This window comes from Fukomys damarensis, unplaced genomic scaffold (genome assembly GCF_012274545.1).
Source record: "Fukomys damarensis isolate Sample0158 unplaced genomic scaffold, DMR_v1.0_HiC HiC_scaffold_36, whole genome shotgun sequence".
Lineage (NCBI taxonomy): Eukaryota > Metazoa > Chordata > Mammalia > Rodentia > Bathyergidae > Fukomys > Fukomys damarensis.
The window spans coordinates 48,643,407-48,659,659 of NW_022900948.1; the positions used below are offsets into that span (position 1 = coordinate 48,643,407).

Consider the following 16,253-nt stretch of genomic DNA (forward strand, 5'->3'; position numbering starts at 1 on the left):
GCCCCGCCCCCGGCCCGGGCCAGCCTCGCCTCGGAGTTACTGGCGTCCTCTGGTCCCCAAAACGCAGACACCACAGGGGAAGGTGCTTGAGAGCCCAAAATATTTTATTTAACAATTTGCATTTAGGAAAAATAGCAGCTCCCGCCTCCGAGGAAGCTGCTTAGATCAAAGGTGGCTGGCAGTTGACGTGGAGCCTGGGCAGGGCTGGACAGCAGGAAGCCGGCCAGTCTGGGCGGGGGTCACCCGGGCTGCCCACCCCACCCCCGGACGCTGCCCAGTGATGGGCCAGGGGTCCAGGCAGCCTCGTCTCAGAACATTCTGGAAACTGCTCTGGGGTCTCACCTGGAGGATGAGGTGAACCAGGAAACTGGGGAGGGCTATGCTAATTCCACATTCTACAGTTTCTCTACTTAAAATACCAAACCAACCATTTGTGTTCCTCCAGCAGGACCTACCACACTATTACCTATTGATTTCATGAATATCTGACTCTTCCCATAGCCTCAGTCCCCATAGGTCAGTAAGAAGTTTTAAGAAGTCAGAGGACCTTGAAGCTCTGCAGTGCTGTGGCCCTGGTCTGGTATGGGCATTTAGGGGGAGGCCTCTCCGTGCCCCCTCCTCTGAGCCCTGGCCTCACTGGCATCTCCAAGGAAGGCATCCGTAGACGGAACCCAGACCAGCTGCTCGAGCACAGCTCTCCAGGCGACAGCGCCATGCCATACGGAGTCACCCAGGTCCTAGTCAGGCTGCACATCTTCATTCCCAGAGAGACAGGCCCACGGTGACCAGGGCCTCTCCCCTGCTGCCACCACCGCCGACCATGGGAGCGCAACAGCCAGGCCACAGCAGATCGGGGCCTGCCCCGCTGAGCCGAGCATCCACTCCTTCCTCTTGTGATCCTGACAGAAGTGTGGGACTGCACCAGGCCCTGGCTTCCCTTCACTGATGCTCCCAGGTGACTGCCAAGTACTGTGTCCCTACATCATCCTAAGCAACTGAGGAAGGAGAGCCATCCTCTCCGTGAAAGAGTTCAGGTCAGATTCATGTACCCAGCATCCTAAAAGGATCGTGGAATTAATTTGGCAATAATGAATATAGATAGGCAGGAGGAGGGAGACGCGCAGCATGACCAGCTGAGTTACTGCTGTGTCCGCTCGGGGACCACAAGGCCCTGGGTGGCCTGTCCAGCTCTTGGCAGAGAACAGTCATTGCAGGGGCCCAACCGCAAGGCCAGATGACAGACGGGTCTAGTTCAGTGTTGGGTATCTCCGCTGGCCAATCCTCCCAGGCCGCAAGCTCCCTGAAGTGGTGGAGGCCTGGAAAAAAGGACCAGCGATCAGCTCTGCGTGTCACCTCAGAGAGGCAAACCCAAGGGGTTGTGGGGTGGGGTGAGTGGGCCTCCAAGAATGTGGCTGGGGACAAAGTGCACGCTCAGTGTGGGTTCCTGAGGCTGAGCACCGGTGTTAGGCCCAGGCTTTGGTTTACGGAACTGGGCTCAAAGCATCAGTGTTTCCTAGCACATGGAGCCACAGAGCTAATTTTTTAGGCCAACCCTGCGGGGATTGTCCAGTGAGCCCAGGGCAGACAGTGCCGTGGCCTGTCACTGCAGGGAGCAGGAAGGAAAGAGGAAAAATGCTCCGATCCAGAAGCTGCAGAGCAGAGGGACCCAGGTGGCAACCGGAACAAAGCAGGGTGGCAGCTGAAGCAGAGTCTGCAAGGCCAGGGCGGGTGAACTGCCCATTCGGGGTGCCAGAGGCCTGCCTAGTCCTCTTCCCCTAGGCGGCACCACCTCAACTGCCAGCCGGACTGTAACAGTGTGGGCCCTGGGGTCACAGGTAGACCTTCAGGACGCAGTGCCCCAGGATGGCACACCTTCAACTTAAAGAGGATGCTTGCCCAGAGTCCCATTTGCCCAGCCTCAGCCAGCACCCGGACAGCAAGGGGTCCCTACACAGACAGCCATGCACCCTGTGTCAAGACCCCACTAGAAGTGTGGCACCAGGACAGGGGTTGACCTGGGGAGGATCCAAAGGACCCCGCACTGGGTCCCAGGGCCTCAGAGGAGAGTGCTGGGCCACAGCATGCTAGCTGAAGGCAACAACCATCTCCAGAACAGCAGATGCTGCTTGGCCACTGGGCCAATAGGAACAGTCACATGTCACACTTCTGTGGCCCCAGAAGAACAGAAGCTGGGAGCAAAAGCCGAGGCCGGCAGAGCCTAGGAGCAGTGATAGGAGCTGACGCCCAAGTCAGCAGTGGGAGCCCCCGGAGAGGGACAGGTGGTGGCACCGATGGGACTGGTGACTGAGCCTGCTCACACACCTGCTGAGAGCAGCTGCGATGCGGAAGGAGAGACCCATTTGGCCGTACAGGTAAGGCCACTCACCTGGGCAACCTGGGCGGGGCTGTAAAGGGGCACAGCCCCACTGCTAGGGCCTGCGGCACGGTGGTCACTGTGAGCCTGTGAAGCAGAGAAGTCCCTCAGCAAGGCAGCACTGCACAGGGCTGCTGTCCCACCTACAGAGGACCACTCCTAGGAAGGCCCAAGAATGCTCTGACAAGCCAAGCAGCAGTCTGGGCAGTGCTGGCAGCACTAGACGTTGTCATGTCCACATGGGTGGTTCACAAGACAGCAAAAATCAGAGCGGCATGCAGAGTGAAATGCTTCAGACACCAGCACATGCAGACACGGCACGGGCACGGTGACATCCCTCAGCCCAGCTCTAGTAGGGCCTGGCACTTGCCTTGGAAAGGCCGGGGGCCGACGTGCAGCCACCAACAGCCCCGAGAACCAGTTCACTGGGCCCACAACACAAGCCAAAGATGGACTTTGGCAGCGGCCGGCCAGCAGCTCACCCCTGCTCACGTCGGACAGACTGCCAGAGGCAGGAAGAACGCTTCCTTCACTGGGGTGTCCTACCCCGGAGACGAGGCAGCCAGGTCACAGGACCAACCCTCGGGGCCCGGCCCAGAGCAGAATGACAAATGACACTGGTGCATTCTCGACTCTGTGGGGCCTCCATAGGGGCCTCAGGCACTAAGGCCAAAGCCCCGAGGGCGGCCGGGGAGGGACACTGCACCATAGCCATGTGCTGCGCCGCGCGGACGGTGCGGTTAGTGACAAGAGGTGACACGGACACGCGAGCAGAGGCCTGGCAGCCCAGTACCTGTTGGAAGTGCTGGCCCACTTCCCAGGACAGCGAGCTCCCCGAGCTCCAGCGCGACAGCTACGGACAGCAAGAGCACAGACACGCAGTGTCACACCGGCCTGCGCCAAGCCGCCACCCGCTCAGCTGCAGGACGTGGCAGGCCAGAGGGGACACGTGGGCAAGAGGCCGGGAGCCCACACCCTCCCTCTGCAGTCCGCGTCAGAGATGCACAGTCCACCCAGAGGAGGACTCGGGCCGTGCCAGCTTCACCTGGTGCCACCTTGAAATTCAGGACACTCAAGCCACACTGAGGGTGGATGTCAGCCCCCTGCCCTCTATGTGGAGCTCCTATGCAATAGCACGGCAACAGGTGGGAGTGTTCTCCTGGGACACAACCTGCTCTTTCCTACTCATTTCCATAGCTTTTTTTTTTTTAAATGGGCTTTTCTTTGCTTCTTGAAGTACTGGGTTCTGAAACCAGGGCAGACACACCGAGCTACACCCCCAAGGTTTTGCTAAGTTGCCCAGGTTGGTCTTGAATTTGCAATCCTCTTGCCTCAGCCTCCAAGAGTGCTGGGATGACAGGCGTGTGCCCCCCATGCAGAGATAAATCACTCCCTTAGTTCTCAGAGGGTGATGCCCCTGGGTGATGGAGATGGGCTGCCAGGAGGGACCTGGGGGATGTGCATGCAGGGCCACCTCTTTGCTCTGGGAGCAGCCCAGTCTGGGGGTTGGGAGTTCGGGACCAGGTGGCCACGCTGCCAAGCCTGAAACCTGCTAAGGACATGCAGATGTGACAGAGACCCAGCCCCAGGGGCTGCAGCATCTTTCACCACCAGAAAAGGCTGCCCAACCCAGGCTCCCCTGCCAGTGGGCACAAGGGGTGCCTCCCGGGACCGTGCCGACTGCAGGCAGTGGGCTCTAGCGGCTCTGACAGGACAGCAGCCTAGGCCCCGAATGGGCACTGTCGCTCCCACTGGAGGACACAACTGGGGGCGGGAGAGCAGGACACCGGCCTGAAACACCCTGCTTCACCAGGGCTCACCTGTCCTGTGTAGGGGAAGATTTGCTGTCTAACTTCTGTTGCTGCTAGGTAATTTCTCCTTTCTTTTTTTAACTTGGAGTAATTTTTCTTCCTCATTTTTAAAAATAGTGGTAAAATATGCATCCATAAAATTTTCCACCCCAAGCGGTTCTCTGCAGTCAGAGCATCAGCGCGAGGAGCTGTCACTCCTGTCTCCAGTGTTTCCCTCCTGCCTCCTAGGGGAAACTGTCCCCAGCCTGCTATGTCCCATCGCTGACCCACATGAAACCTTAAACACTGAAAGCACAGCACCATGCATGTGTACAGCCCGGGCGCCACATGCAGAGGGAGGGGACACCAGCAGGTCCTCCCCCAATTTCCATATACCTTAGGGTCCTCCACGGGCTCCAGATCAGCCTGAGCCCCAGTGGGCACCTGCCCCCCACTGCCAGCTCCACCTGCAAGCTGAGGCTCCTCTGCATCTGTGAGAGAGAAGGGCAGGGCCATCACGCACCTGACCTGGGGTGTCCTTCCCACAGCCAGGGGAGGCCAGGGCTGCTGAGCACACGCCCGTACTGGGCCCCGGTCAGGTCATCCAGACGAGCGAGGGGATGGGGCGGCAGACACCAGCCTGCTCGCTCTAGTGCTGCCTACCTGGGCTGGGTACGAACACATTAGGAGGGACTGGGAGCGGGGCGAGTGGAGCGAAAAATGTTGCAGGAGCAAGAGCTGGCTCACTTCGCTGGGTCCCGCCCGGGTTCAGGACATCCACGTATCGCGCTCTGGATCCACCTGCCGGAGGGTGAAGGTTCGCCTCGCTGTGTCACAGGACAGCAGGCCCCCACCCGTGGCAGTGTCCCAGGCAGTGACCCTGACCAGCGCACAGGAACATCTGTGTGGGGCGCCGGCCTGGGGGCTGGGCCTGGCCACACTGGCTCACCCTCAGCCCCATGGCTGCCAGGCTCCCGACTTCTTGTTACCTGCTTTCCTGGAAAACACATTCACAGAGGCTGCAGGAGGACCACTAGGCCCAGGGGGAGCCCCCTGTGGGGCCCTGGGGAAGGCGGTGGGAGGCGGGGGTGGAACCTTCTTCTGCGGAGAGAGAGACAGCTCAGACGCCGACCTGGCGCCAGGACTCCCCAAGAGGAGCCCCAAAACACATGGGCAGTACACACTCGAAACCACAACGTACCTCCTCTTCTGGCTCATTCAAGTTCACCCACTGGTTTTTCTTTTCATCCCAGACAATCTGCCAAGATTGGAAGAAGAAAATCATCAGTAGGCTGAAGCTCAACAGGATCTGGACCTGACAAGGAGGACACTTGCTTGAGACTGTTGGGACCCCCAAACACCGTATGAATTGCTGGCGACAGGCGAAGCCATACTGCGTGACACTCACCGATTTATTCTTGTCATCTGGCAGGTAAGCTTCAGTTCTCTTCTTCCCAGGGAGCCAGCGAGAGAACCAGGACTCGCTCTAAACAAAACACCACCAGGCCCCTGAGACACGGTGACTTGGGGGACAGGAGGACACAGGGGCCCCAAGGGGTCAGAGCTAGAGTGCAGTGCCAGGGCCAGAGGCTTGGGCCTAAAAGGGCACTCTCATCAGGGAAGGGGAAAGTCTCTGGAGCTGGCGTGGGGATGGCCATGCAGCAGTGCAAGTCTCTTCCGCTTTGCACTGTGCATTCAGAACTGGAGATGCCCGGCGCTTTTTTTTCTTCAATCAGCTGGGGCGGGGAGTGATGCAACGTTCCTGGCAGCACCACAGAAGCAAGCAGAGGAGCAGAAGGGACTGCACAAGCCCCTGTTCCATCTCCCAGGTCCAAAAGTCCACTTGATACATGGTCCTCAGAGTGGGGACAGGTCAGATACCAGACTGATAAGAACAGAAACTATGGCTGATCTTAAGAAGCTCGAGGGCCTGGATTTAGCCCAGTGGCACCACTACCTGCCTGGTAAACACAAGGTCCTGAGTTTGATCCCCGTTACCAAAAAAAAAGAAGGCCAAAAAGTCTCTCTCTCTTTCACACACACACACACACACACACACACACACACACACGTGCACGTCTCATGCATGTGTGCCCCCCACCTCCCTGATTCTGGGGCCTCTCTGAGGCCAGACAAGTGCTCACCCTGCATGCACCGCACCCCCGGCCCCAGTCCCATCTTTAAGAAACAAAATCCAGAAGGGCAGTAGCTTTAGGAATGAGCTGCATGGGCACTCAGGAACTCTCCCTGCAGGCAGCAGAGCCAGGAGGTCCCGGAAGTAAAGCCGCCCCAGTTCCCCATCCAGAGTCTGGGCAGAGGAAATGTACTCTGTACCCTACTTGTTGGACTCTGTTTCCATTAAAAAGGACAGAAAAGCAGCAGCAGCTACAGACACCCCAATTCTATTTTTATTTTTTCCTACTATTCAGGACTAAACCTAGAGCCTCATGCATGCTAAATAAGCCCTCTACCACTTAGCTACCTCCACAGCCCACTTATTTATTTCTTTATTTATTTGGTACTGAGGATCAAACTTGGGACCTTGCGCTTGTGAGGCAGGCGGCAGTACCACAGACCTTTCATTTTGAGACAAAGTCTTGCTAAATTACTCAGAGTGGCCGTGAACTTGCATCCTCCTGTCTCAGCCTCCCAATAGCTGGGATTACAAGTGTGTGCCACCACGTCCTGCTCCCATTCTGTTTTTCTAGGAACTGGTCAGGGAGATGACTTGTCCCAGGGTCAGCATTGTCTGCTTACTCTGAAAGCTGCTGGAAGCACTGTGTGAGTCTTACTCTTCAAACTCACTATTTTTTATTAAATGTGTTTATTTTCACGGCACTGCCACACAAGCACAATCAGATACCTGGATCCTCTGCGAAGGCACAACTGTATTCTTCTTAAGATACCAACAAGAACACAGGGGCCAGCAGCCTCCCCAATACTCATACCCTGGCCCCTGGAGGGCTCCCACAGACGACTAAGACAATTCACCGGCTAAGGACGAAGGACCGCTGGGCTAGTGCTGTGCACCTGCAGCCCCACTACACGGGAGGCCATGGCGGTGGGTTCCAAGTGTGAGGCTGCCTGGGCAACTAACTTAGCAAGCAAGACTCACAAAGCAGAAGAGGACATGGGCGCGCTGGTGCACGCCTGTTATCCCAGCACTTGGGGGACTGAGACAGGACTGTGAGTTGGAGGACAGTTTGGGCTGCACAGGGAGACCCTGCCTCAAAAAAATAAATTTAAAAAATTAAAAACCAAAATAGTCTGGGGATGTAGCTCAGTAGTACCCCTGGGTCTGATCCTCAGTAATGCAAATAAAAGTTTTTAAGAAAAGCTAAAGACTGGAACAAATGCTATGCAAAGGGTGGAGAGCACAAGTGTCTGCCACAGGGCCCTGAACAGAGGCTGCCGGGCCAAAAGCAAACCACGCAGAGTCCCAGCTGGCCAGAGCCAGGAAGCTGCTCCTCTGCAGCCTTGCAACCCACACAGTGTTCGCCCCAGTAGAGTGTGCACGCGAGACCAGCCACACTCCTTGCTGGGACAGGAGTCCACGGCAGACAACGCTTGGGCCAGCATCACAGATGGACACACAGGCACTCTCGTGACTTGGCTGCCACACCAGGCTGAGCCTCCTCCACACCACAGCATGCAGCACGCGCACACACACACACAGCCACGCTGCCACAGGACATGGGCAGCTGCCAGACTCCACAGGGTCCTCACTGACCAGGGGTGACAAAAACAAAACTCTACAGCTGCCATGCCGACACCCTCACTGTGACCATCACACACACACCCCGCCAAAGGGAGCCTCTGAGGTCCACCTTCCCCAGCCCCGGATGCTGTGCCTCCTCCCACGCTGCCTGCCTCTGCCTGGCTGGATGGGGCCCAGGCCCCGCTCTACCTTCTTGGGTTCTCTGGTCTCTTTCCTGGCTGCTGGCGCTGCTTTCTTGGCTTCAGGTGCAGGTGTTGGAGGTGGGGCAGGCTGTGGTGATCCTGAACCAGCGCCATCCCAGGCTGGGGGTGTCTCCAGGTCCTGTGCCGTCCTCGGGGAGCCCTGTCCCAAGACAACACAGAGCTGGCTCTCCTGGGCCTCTACAAGCAGCAGCAGCAGGCCGGGCAGGTGCCACCAGGACCCCCGAGAGCAGAAGGCAGAGGATGGCGGGAGCAGGGCCAAGGGGAGTGCTGAGGGCAGGCAAGAGATGCCAGCCAGGCCTGATAAGCAGCTCCCACTGGGAGCATGGCGGTGCCTGGACTGCACAGTCAGGCCAGGGATCGGAGCATGGGATCGAGGGTGAGATGAGAGGGAGAGATCAGAGCCCGGTGGGCAGTGTGACTGAAGCAACAGAAGGATTTTGGAAGTTGCCACCCCAGGGGATGACACTGCCACCAACCCTGAGGCCCGGACTCTGACTGCTGGGCACAGGCAGGACATGGGAAACCACAGGGTGCAGAGGGCTCCTCCACACCAGAGCTGCCCACAGGTGCCAACGCCCGCGGGTGCCAGTGTCAGTAAAGAAGCTGCCGGCCATGCACGTCTGCTAAAACCAGCTGCACCTTCACAGACTTGCGTGAAAACAGCACACCAAGGAACCAAGATCAGGGAGGGGCTCCACTTTGGAAAATTAGATAACTCAATGTATTCTGCTATTCTACTTAAAGGAGCTGTTGCTTTTCCACTACTGAGTTCTTCCCATCTTTTGCAATCAACATTTTCACTTTTCATATTTTGAGAATTAAGGTGATTTTCTCTTCAAGAAAAAAGTTAAAAGATAATTTCACAAGCTTCGTTATCCCCCTCCTCACAACTAAAGAACTTACCCATTCTATGAACTTTTCAGAAAGCACGGTTTTCTGAAAAAAGAAGCAGGAACGTACCAGATTAGCAAAATTTCCGCCAAAATCCTCTTCACTTGGCTCGGGCAGTGGGTTTCGTACAGGCGACTCCTGCGGTGCCATCCCTGTGGACAGACACAGGAGAGAGTGGCTATGGTGCCACCGCTGTGCACACAAAGTGGGGGAGCAGGGCACCCGCACATGCCTGAAACCAAGATGAAGGTTTCGCAAGTGTGTGGCTGCTGTTTTGCTTTAAAGCCAGGTCTGTGCTTCCCTTTGTTCACACAGATCCAGAGAGGCAGGTGCAGATCGGGGGAGAAGCCTCCCAAGCCCGACCTCTGGGCAGAAGCCTAAGCACTCCCAAAAGGAATTTGCAAGGACAGCCGTGGACAGGCCCGCTATGTCCAAGACTACTCTGACGCACCCTCGAGGGCCACTGTGCTTCCCGATGTAACAAATCACCCAGCTGTAACATCTAGAACATCTGGTCCACACAGTCTCTGCCTCTGGTCACCCATGGAAACCAAATCCAGCCCAGCTCTGCCCTTGGGACGGCACCTGGCAGACACACCTGGGTCCGGGCTCCAGGCCTGCAGCAGGGGGCCACTGTCCTGCAGAGACGGGGTGCCAAGTGGCAGGCCTGGCCCAGGGTACAGAGCCACAGGTTCAGGCCTGGGGGATTCTGGGAAGCTGAGTGCAGACCCTGGGGGTCCATAGCCGGGGCCTGGCTCCTGGGGGTCCAAGGGCAGTGGCACTGGGTACATCGGCACCCTGGCAGGGTGGGGCGGCTGGCCAGCAGGGAGACTCTGCAGAGCTGCAGGGATAGCAGGAGAGAAGGCAGAGTCACCGAGGCTGAGGGAGCTTAGGGGCACGCAATAGACAAAACATCTCCTGGTGACTTTGTGCAGCCTCACACGTACTGGGGTGGCTGGAAACACCCCTTGCAGGCAGTGTGCAGCAAGAGCACACTTACTCCTGGAGTGGGGCAGGGCGGGCACCGGGCACAGAGCCCTGCTGGTTCACCGAGTCCTCCCCTCCGGGACCAGGAGTCACAGACCACCCATGGCACCGATGCACCCACCCTCCTAACCCGTGAGCAGGGGCCTGTGCCCACTGGCACAGGCTGGGCACCAGCCGCACTGGTGACAGAATAGGGTGCCGGGCAAAGTGGCACACATTGTGGCCCCAGCCTCTTGAGAAGTGGAGCCAAGATCACTCGGGCCTGGGAGTTTGAGGCCAGCATGAGCAGCTAGCAAAGACATCCAAAAAAACAAAACATCTCGATGGGGATGAACCAAGAAAGCAGCTGAAGGAAGCACTGAGGAGAGCTGCAGGGCCAGGGGCCTGCAGGGGAAGAGGGCGGCATCTGCCCGGCTCGGGCTGCAGTGGATACCAAGCTGGGGCAGCACAGGAGGCTGGGCGGGCTGTGAGGCTGAGCTGCAGGCCCACAGGCCACAGTCCTACCCCAGGCAGGCAGAAGCAGAAGGTGGGCAGGGTAGGAAAGGCACTCGTCTGACCAGCAGAGGCGTGGGGTGCAAGTGAGAGGAATGGGGGGGCTTTTCCTGAGGGGGTGAGGGGGAACCCCCGCTCTGATGAGGCAGGTTCGTGAGGCTGCAGAGAAGCACAAGGCCGAGAGGTGGCCAGAGACCAGGGGCCTGGGCTGGTGGGGCAGGTGTATCAGTGGCAGCCAGTTCTGAAACCAAGGGAGGAAGCAGAAAAAGCAAGGCCAAGAAGCCCTCAGACACCCACTGGCCCACAGTGCACAGCATCTCTATTCTCTAGGCAGGAAGACAAAGGGAGACCCTAGAGAGCAGGCTGGGCCTCCGTGGGACTCACCTGAGGGTGGCAGCTGCCCAACTGGACTCAGGCATTCTGGGCCAGGGAGCAGGGAGGGCTCAGTTCCCAGCCCCACCAGCCGGCTGAGTCCTGGGCCATCCAACTGCTCCACCTCAGAGCCTGGTGTGCTGGGACAGCGCTGGGGTTCAGCTGCATCCTGGCCACAGGGCACAGTGCCCTCCTAAGGGAGGAGAAGCGGGAGCTGCGGACAAGGAGCTACAGCCCAGGGCGCCAGTTCACAGCCCTCTGCTACCACCACTTGCTGCCCCCTTTGGGGGGAGGGCAGCCACCTGATGCCAGGCTGGGCAGGGAAGAAACCTAAGAGCACACATGCTTCTGAGATCAGACAGCTTTCACATGACAACAGCGGGCACAGGGCACCTGGTCACACATGCTGGCCATCCCAGACGGGCTCACCTGGACCTGCCTGTGCACCAGCTGCAGCTGGACCAGCCAGGCAGGCTCCAGGAAGGACTCCTCCTCCGGCTTCTCCTTCAGCTGAGGGTCAAACAGGCGCAGCTGGGAAGCCACCTAGAAGCCCAAAGACAGCACTGAGCAAGGCCCGAGTTCTGTGCCCGTGCCGAGTGGGAATCAAGTGTTCATGGGCAACGGGTGTCTCTCCTGGTGCTGGGCGATGGCACCAAACCCATGAAGCTGGGTGAGCAGAGGCACCGAGGGTGGGGCTCTCCACACACGCGTGGCTCTCAACCCCGGGCTTGGCTGATACAAGGAGGGACACATTCTCTGATGGTTCCTGGGGACGTGGCAGGTGTGAGACCAGTTTGGCACGTGCTAAAAACTGCTGGAGGCGATGGACATGAACATAGACTCACAACTGTCCTCTGTCCTTCCGTGTAGGGCTGAGATTTCTGCCCTAGCAGGTTTTCACAGTTATCACATGTGTGCATTTTAGACCTAGCATTTCAGACTGAGGGAGGGGAACATCCCAACACGTCCAGTGCTGGTGGCCACTGTAGCTGGCCATGTGTCTCCATCAAACAGGCGAGAAGCCAGGACCCAAACCCCGACCTCCAGGCAAAATGCCTCAAATACCAACAGCACGGGGTCCTCCTGACTGAAACTTACCGCTGACTCCGCACTGGCACAAAGTGCCCACTACACTGAGACTGCCAAACACAGAATGCCTGCCGAGAACGTTCAGTTATGCCACCAGGGTCTGGGCACCCTCAGGGACAGACCCACCTGGACCAGCTGGCTGAGCAGCACAGGCGAGTAGAGGCTGGGCCGTGCCAGGATGCTCTTGGCGACCACTTCGCAGTAGTGGAAGGCCTGGGTGGCAAGCCCCATCTCGGCCAGGCGGCAGGAGTAGATGAATTTGAACACCTAGAAGCACGAGCACAGCTTAACCCTCTGGGCTTCCCTGCTTCTCCTCACAGAACCTGCAAGCTGGGAAATGCCTGCCACAGCCCGTTCCCTACTACCCTACGTGCTGCCACCAACGGTACCAGTCGCCATGCTCAAGACAACGTAGGTCAGAGGACACGATAAGCTCCAAAGGGACACAGCTGGCCCCCTGCAATTCTTTCTCCTTCCTCTTTTCTGTGGTCCTGGGGACTGAACCCCGTGCCCTGTACATGCCAGATTAGCCCCCTGCCACTGAGCTACACCTGCAGCCTGCCTCAGCCTCTCAAAGAAACAGAGTCACAGGTGTGTACCACCGAACTAGACAAAGCCTCACTTTGGAATGGTTTGGTGCTCCAAGCCTTACAGATCAACCAATAAACCTCATTATCTGCATAAGGACCCAAAACTGGTCAGTGAACCCAAAGCTGGTCAGTGCTGGACACCACCCACACCGGAAGGCCACAGCCACATCCTTCTGCTTACCTGGAAGTTAGGTAAGGAGCAGGTATGGGATCCGAGGGACTGGGCATACTCGTAGGCTTCTGTCCTTTGAATAGCTTCATTGGTGGCAAACTTCAAAAATGGCAAGCTGTTGGGGAAGTGAGTCATTCAGACTGGAAAAGTGGCTACCTCCAGGCATTGTCAACCTTGGAGCAAGTCGCCCAGGAGTGTGTGTCCTTGGTGGGACAGACAGAGGCAAAAGGCCAGTGATTTCCAAATGAACTACAGGACAGGTACCTGTTTCTTCTCAAAGGCAAGCAGACACCACTCACTCCATGTCTCACCTGTGATTTGACCCAATCAAGACGAGCTTGGTGGTTTTCTTTGTGTACACCCCAAATCCAACCTGGGCCATGAGGTAGCAGAAGTGTGCAGCATCCAGGAGACCTTTGGAGGCTGGCAAGAGACAGAGCAGCTGGCTCAGCCCCCAGAGAAACAGCCACTGGGTGAGCAACAGCTGTGGCGCGACCCCCATAACCTGGCTGGCACCGCCTCGCGCTGACACACCTAGGGTATCACCCATCGTGGCCATGGTCCTGGATTCCACGTCCACGTTGTTGCTCAAGTTGGACAGAACCATGGCGAGGTGTGGCCTCCAGTCTCCCCATTTTTCATCTCCACAACACTGCGATTAGAAGCAAACAGAAGCAAACCCTAAACCTGGAGTGTTGCTTCAATGTCCCAGTGGTTGAGCCCACAAGAAAGCAAGAGCGAGAGAGGCGGTCTGAGGCCTGAGGACCCGCGGCACTCACCGTGGACGCAGCAGGCATGCGCCCAGACATGAGCTGGTAGACTGTCTGCAGGGGGTCATTGATGGGGAGGCTGTTGGCAAACCTAGGCAGACACGGGAACCTCAAGACCTGACTGGCTGCATCTGAGAGCCCAGCCTAGGCCCAAGCTTTTATTTAATCTCCAACAGATGCTGAACCTCAGCAAAGCACACAAATCTCCACCCCGGAAAGCTACCAAGGGTGCCAAAGGAGGAGTTCACTGAGGTTCCACAGCAAACAAGAAGAACCAGCAGCTAATAAAAAATATATGAATCTCTGGCCAGTACGAGTTGGGCAGGCCATGTGGGCGCAGAAGCCACCTCCAACAGCCCCCTGCCGGCACAGTGAGCTGTGCGAAGCTGCACACCTGGTCATGACGCGGGCATGGGTCCGGCTGTCCATCTTACTGGCCAGGAGCAAGGCGTGGCCCCACAGGCCATTCTTCATGGCGGACTCCAGAGCATCCTGCAATGTGTTTCAGGGCTCACATGAGCTGTCAGTCACTCCGCCTGGGCCCGCAGCCATGCCTCATCGTCCCTGGCTTCCAAGTCCCCATGGGGACGAGTGCTGCGCTCTTGTCCACCTCAGTGTAAGATGCAGAACAGTCAGCGCCAGGTGGCACCACCCAGTCCTGACCACCCGACTGCTGGGAGCCACACCACGTGCTCTGGCTCCTCTGTCCTGGGGACACGCACACCCCCACAAATGGCCTGGCTCAGCACCGCACTGATGCAGCTGCCATGCCCAAACCTTTGGGGGTGTAGCAGCACTTCTGGCCAAGAGGAAAACTCGAGAGGGAGGTGAGTGCCAACAAAGCTAACAGGTTATATAACCCCGGTCACTTGTGTCTGTATTTGAGGCAGGGTCTCACTGTTAGTGGAGGCTGGCCTTGAACTCATGGCAGTCTTCCTGCCTCAGCCTCCCAAGTGCTGGGACTACAGGCATGCATCACCACACCCGGCTTCCAGGCACTTGTAAAATGTCCATATTCCAATCCTACTGATCTAAAATGAGCCTTCAGTGGGCACTGTGCACCCTGTGGTCCCAGCTGAGGTGGGAGGATCACGCAAACCCAGAGAGTTGAAGGCCAGGCTGGGCATCACAGGGCAACTCCATCTCAAAAGCACAACTTTCTAAGTCAGGGTATAGTTCACGTAGCGACACGGCAACACTCTAGCACCCACCCCCAACACCACAAAATGCTCAGCTTTGACTCAGTTATGACACAGACAGACAACGATCTCGGCGCCCAGCACCAGGCCTCCACGACGCAGCTCCCTCAGCACACCCCGAAGGCCTGCCATCACTCCTCCCGCCACACCAACTCAACCATGGTCCTCCACTCTGCCCAGGCAGATGGCACAGCCACAGGGACTGCAAGTGGCTTGGGCACGAGCGCATCTGTTTACATCGCAGATAGGGTCAAGGCTGGGACAACTCTGCTGCCTCCTGGATGCTGCCACTGTGCTAGGCACGGCACTGCCCCACTCCTTATGGAGCCCGAGCCCGCCGTGGCTCAGCTCGGCAGGGAGTTCCTCACACCACCAGAGGCAGATCCAAGGTAATGACCAGTCTCTCCCTGGGAGTGCCAGGCACAGTGGCGCAGGACAGACTGTACCTTCTTGCGGCCGTAGAGCAGCAGCTCCCGGAACCTCTCGGTCTCCTTCTCCAGGGCACTGGTGGCAGTCACCTGACTGTCCATGAGGAAGGACAGCTGGGCCTCCCCAGACTCCTCCTCCTCTACCTGTTCCACAGCCTCGTTGGTGAAGTCGATGAGGTTCGCCTCATTGGGAGACTTCCCAGGAAGCCACACCGTTCTGTGGTCTCGCAACAAGAGCTCCGCAATGTCTGTTCCCACCACAGTCTGCAGGGCCAAAAGGGATAAGATGGAGAGCAGCGGGAGGCTCTCCTGCCACAGCCTCCAGCAGCAGGAGACCTGACCCAGTCTCCCCGAGTGGCACACGTTAGGACACCAAGGTCCAAAGCTGGGCCCGCCCCTCAGCTCGCCCCATGCCCCTCCCTTCCCGCTGCCCTCCCCAGGCACTGCCATGATGCCCTCCTGCAGGAGCCGGGCCACAGCAGGGCACAGACAAGGATGGAGCCCGAGACAGAAGGCCAGTGGGGAACAGTGCGGTGGAAGCCCAGGGCACAGACCCCATTCTGCCGACACAAGAGGATAATGAAGTTCCAGAGGAGACTCGCAGATTCTTTGTCAAGTAGATTCTCATTCTGTAAACATTTTGCCGCTTTGTTCTGTGCAAAGTTAATGACATCCACTTTGTGGGTGTCATCTCTGTGAGAAGAACAAATGCTCGGTGAACGCGGACGCCGAGAACACAGGCCCAGCTCAGCTCTGTCGCAGAGCCCACACCAAGCTGCCTCCCGGAACTCACTTGCCAAGGGGTCCTGGGAATGCACGCAGCTCCTCCTGCTCTGCTGTGTGCTGTAGCAAGGTCTGTGACAAGGGACACAACATGCAGCTTATGGGGCTGCCCCCAGGGTCCAGCCAGGGCTTTCAGTGAGCAGGGAGACCCGAGTGTGGGGTTTTCTCTCAGAACCAAAGCAGGGTCCCCACAGCTGGACAGGGGCTCGAGGGCTGCAGAGCACCACCAGCCCCACCATACTGAAAGCCACCCGCAAGCAGACACCCTCAAGGTGAAGACATAACACAGCAAGAAAAACGAAAAGTGTGCTTGAACTGGGGGTGTTCTGAGGGAGCCTGATGGCAATGTCTTTCACTAGAACTATAATAAACTTTAAAAAAAAAAAAAAAAAAAA

At 57.7% G+C, this 16,253-nt stretch overlaps 1 protein-coding gene across 8 annotated transcripts in view; it reads right to left on the bottom strand.

Moving 5' to 3' along the window:
* Positions 1 to 81: 81 nt before the first annotated feature.
* Sec16a (SEC16 homolog A, endoplasmic reticulum export factor) overlaps positions 82 to 16,253 on the bottom strand; it is a 32,664-nt gene continuing 16,492 nt past the window's right edge. For 6 of the 8 annotated variants that reach the window (XM_010608871.2, XM_010608870.2, XM_010608867.2 and 3 more), the window contains 22 exons: positions 15,869 to 15,930; positions 15,630 to 15,768; positions 15,094 to 15,339; positions 13,843 to 13,940; positions 13,458 to 13,539; positions 13,213 to 13,330; positions 12,990 to 13,101; positions 12,688 to 12,793; positions 12,043 to 12,183; positions 11,257 to 11,370; positions 10,840 to 11,020; positions 9,575 to 9,817; positions 9,046 to 9,128; positions 8,072 to 8,224; positions 5,573 to 5,650; positions 5,366 to 5,422; positions 5,154 to 5,265; positions 4,828 to 4,965; positions 4,561 to 4,655; positions 3,168 to 3,227; positions 2,387 to 2,461; positions 82 to 1,316 (listed from right to left, as the gene is read on the bottom strand). In XM_010608871.2, the coding sequence (XP_010607173.1) occupies positions 1,248 to 1,316; positions 2,387 to 2,461; positions 3,168 to 3,227; positions 4,561 to 4,655; positions 4,828 to 4,965; positions 5,154 to 5,265; positions 5,366 to 5,422; positions 5,573 to 5,650; positions 8,072 to 8,224; positions 9,046 to 9,128; positions 9,575 to 9,817; positions 10,840 to 11,020; positions 11,257 to 11,370; positions 12,043 to 12,183; positions 12,688 to 12,793; positions 12,990 to 13,101; positions 13,213 to 13,330; positions 13,458 to 13,539; positions 13,843 to 13,940; positions 15,094 to 15,339; positions 15,630 to 15,768; positions 15,869 to 15,930 (2,562 nt within the window). In that variant the 3' untranslated portion in view covers positions 82 to 1,247. The remainder of the gene's footprint in view (positions 1,317 to 2,386; positions 2,462 to 3,167; positions 3,228 to 4,560; positions 4,656 to 4,827; positions 4,966 to 5,153; positions 5,266 to 5,365; positions 5,423 to 5,572; positions 5,651 to 8,071; positions 8,225 to 9,045; positions 9,129 to 9,574; positions 9,818 to 10,839; positions 11,021 to 11,256; positions 11,371 to 12,042; positions 12,184 to 12,687; positions 12,794 to 12,989; positions 13,102 to 13,212; positions 13,331 to 13,457; positions 13,540 to 13,842; positions 13,941 to 15,093; positions 15,340 to 15,629; positions 15,769 to 15,868; positions 15,931 to 16,253) is intronic. The other 2 variants (XM_010608869.2, XM_010608865.2) reach the window with 2 other exon arrangements.